A 1,786-nucleotide genomic window follows, 5' to 3' on the forward strand; every position below is an offset into this window, starting at 1 on the left:
ACATATAAAAAAGCCCCGTTACCTCTCGTAACGGCACAACATTGCTGATAATTACTTCTCTTTTTTTTTTTTTTTTTTTTCTATAAATCACAGGTGCCATGCATTATAGACAGCTAAAGCAAAATGTTCTTCTAGAAGCAACCCAGTCTTACAATTTAGGTACCTATCAAAATTCACTCTGATTGGAACCATACCCAATGCACAGCTATTTAGATCCCACTAGAATTTACAACTGAAGTTTAAAATAGGATAAAATATATAAATAAAACTGTCATTATGAACAATCAATATATCTCATGAATTCATTGGGTACAGGTAATTATAAACTATAAAATTATGAGTACAAGATTTTTTTTCTTTCTTTTTTCATCTATTTATTATTATTTTTCTTTTTATTATTATTATTGTTTTTTTTTTTCTTATAGTGTATGTTGAATCATGTGACCCCTGGCTGTGTGGATACGATGTTCCAAGCTTAACCACTCACATGTTTCCTCTAGCAGATCTAATGCTGACAGTTTTAAGTAAGCACTTCCTAAGTATACATTTTCATTGAACTTATCTTCACTCCAAATACTCACTTCTAAAATTCGCTGTTTGATAATGTCTTGAGACATTCTATATGTGATCTGAAAAATGCAGGTACACAAACATTAATTTAATTGACATTCTAAATACTTTACATGAATTTAGTAAATGAAACTTTATTCTCCATATGAACTATGCTCTATGATTCCCTTCAACATGGGAGCCTTGGGTTTCCATCAAGAAAAATCTGGAGCAACAAATTGACTGATTGAACACTGCAATATGTTGATTTTAGCTCATACTGATACTTTTATTCAACTGAGGGGCAAAAAGGGAATTTTTACTTATTAAGACCTCTATCAACTTGGTGGCAGTTTTCTTAATTGAATGAAATAATCTATGATGGCCAGTATACACTCTTACAGAGTGCTTAAGAGATTAAGCATATTTACCTGTTCCATAAAGGTTGGATGGCAAGTCTTCCGTAACACCTTAGTTTTCCTCTTTGTCTTCTTTTGTGGGTCAGGTAACAGGTAAAGTTTAACATAGGGAGATGGGTTCTCCCCCTTTACCATGGACAGGTTTCTAGCATGCTGTACCATGATTTGAAGTTGTCCTCGCAAGTACTGGATACTTACTTTAACTTGCCCTTTCATTTGCCCAGGTGCATATTGTAGAGTGTTGTGCTCATGAACATCTGGTAAATGTGGATAGAACATAAGCATATATGAGGAAATGTCTAAAGATCACTACTATCCAGAATATGAAAACTAACCATGCACACACTTTTCCATCCATTATTACAAGTGCTCACAATCCAATGTAGGAAGGGTGGGTGACATAATCATGATGTGTGTGTGTGTGTATTTACCTACTTGTATCTTATAGGAAGGGGAGCTACACTCTTGGTGTCCCACTTTTGTATCTCGCAGTGTCTAGTTTGCTCTTAAATTCATGTATGGTTTTTGCACACACTATTGTGCGTGAGTGTATACAGGAAAGGACCAACAATCGTTAAGTCCTGTCTCCTCTTCTCTAATTTTCTAACATACCTAGATTCAAATTCATGTACAGTTCCAACTTAGTCTATATCTTTGATTTCCAATTATCATATTTAGATTTGAACTCATGTATTGTTTGAGCTTGGGTTATCCCCCTCTAAGGCGACGTGTCCGGCTACGTAGAGGGTCACAACCCTTCCAGCGTTCCCAAGCGGCCTATATTTAAGCCCACGTTGTCTGTACATTATTGTCAATTG

At 35.3% G+C, this 1,786-nt stretch overlaps 1 protein-coding gene across 1 annotated transcript; it reads right to left on the minus strand.

Annotated features, from left to right (window-relative positions):
* Positions 1-274: 274 nt before the first annotated feature.
* On the minus strand, positions 275-1,268 carry LOC143030518 (phosphatidylinositol 4-phosphate 3-kinase C2 domain-containing subunit beta-like). The gene is made up of 2 exons (XM_076193668.1): positions 981-1,268; positions 275-629 (listed from the first exon to the last, which is right to left on the minus strand). Exons 1-2 carry the CDS (start codon positions 1,251-1,253, stop codon positions 420-422), a joined length of 483 nt encoding a protein of 160 aa, XP_076049783.1. The 5' UTR covers positions 1,254-1,268; the 3' UTR covers positions 275-419.
* Between the last annotated feature and the right edge of the window lie 518 nt (positions 1,269-1,786).

This window comes from Oratosquilla oratoria, chromosome 12 (genome assembly GCF_046742065.1).
Source record: "Oratosquilla oratoria isolate Oo_2021 chromosome 12, ASM4674206v1, whole genome shotgun sequence".
Lineage (NCBI taxonomy): Eukaryota > Metazoa > Arthropoda > Malacostraca > Stomatopoda > Squillidae > Oratosquilla > Oratosquilla oratoria.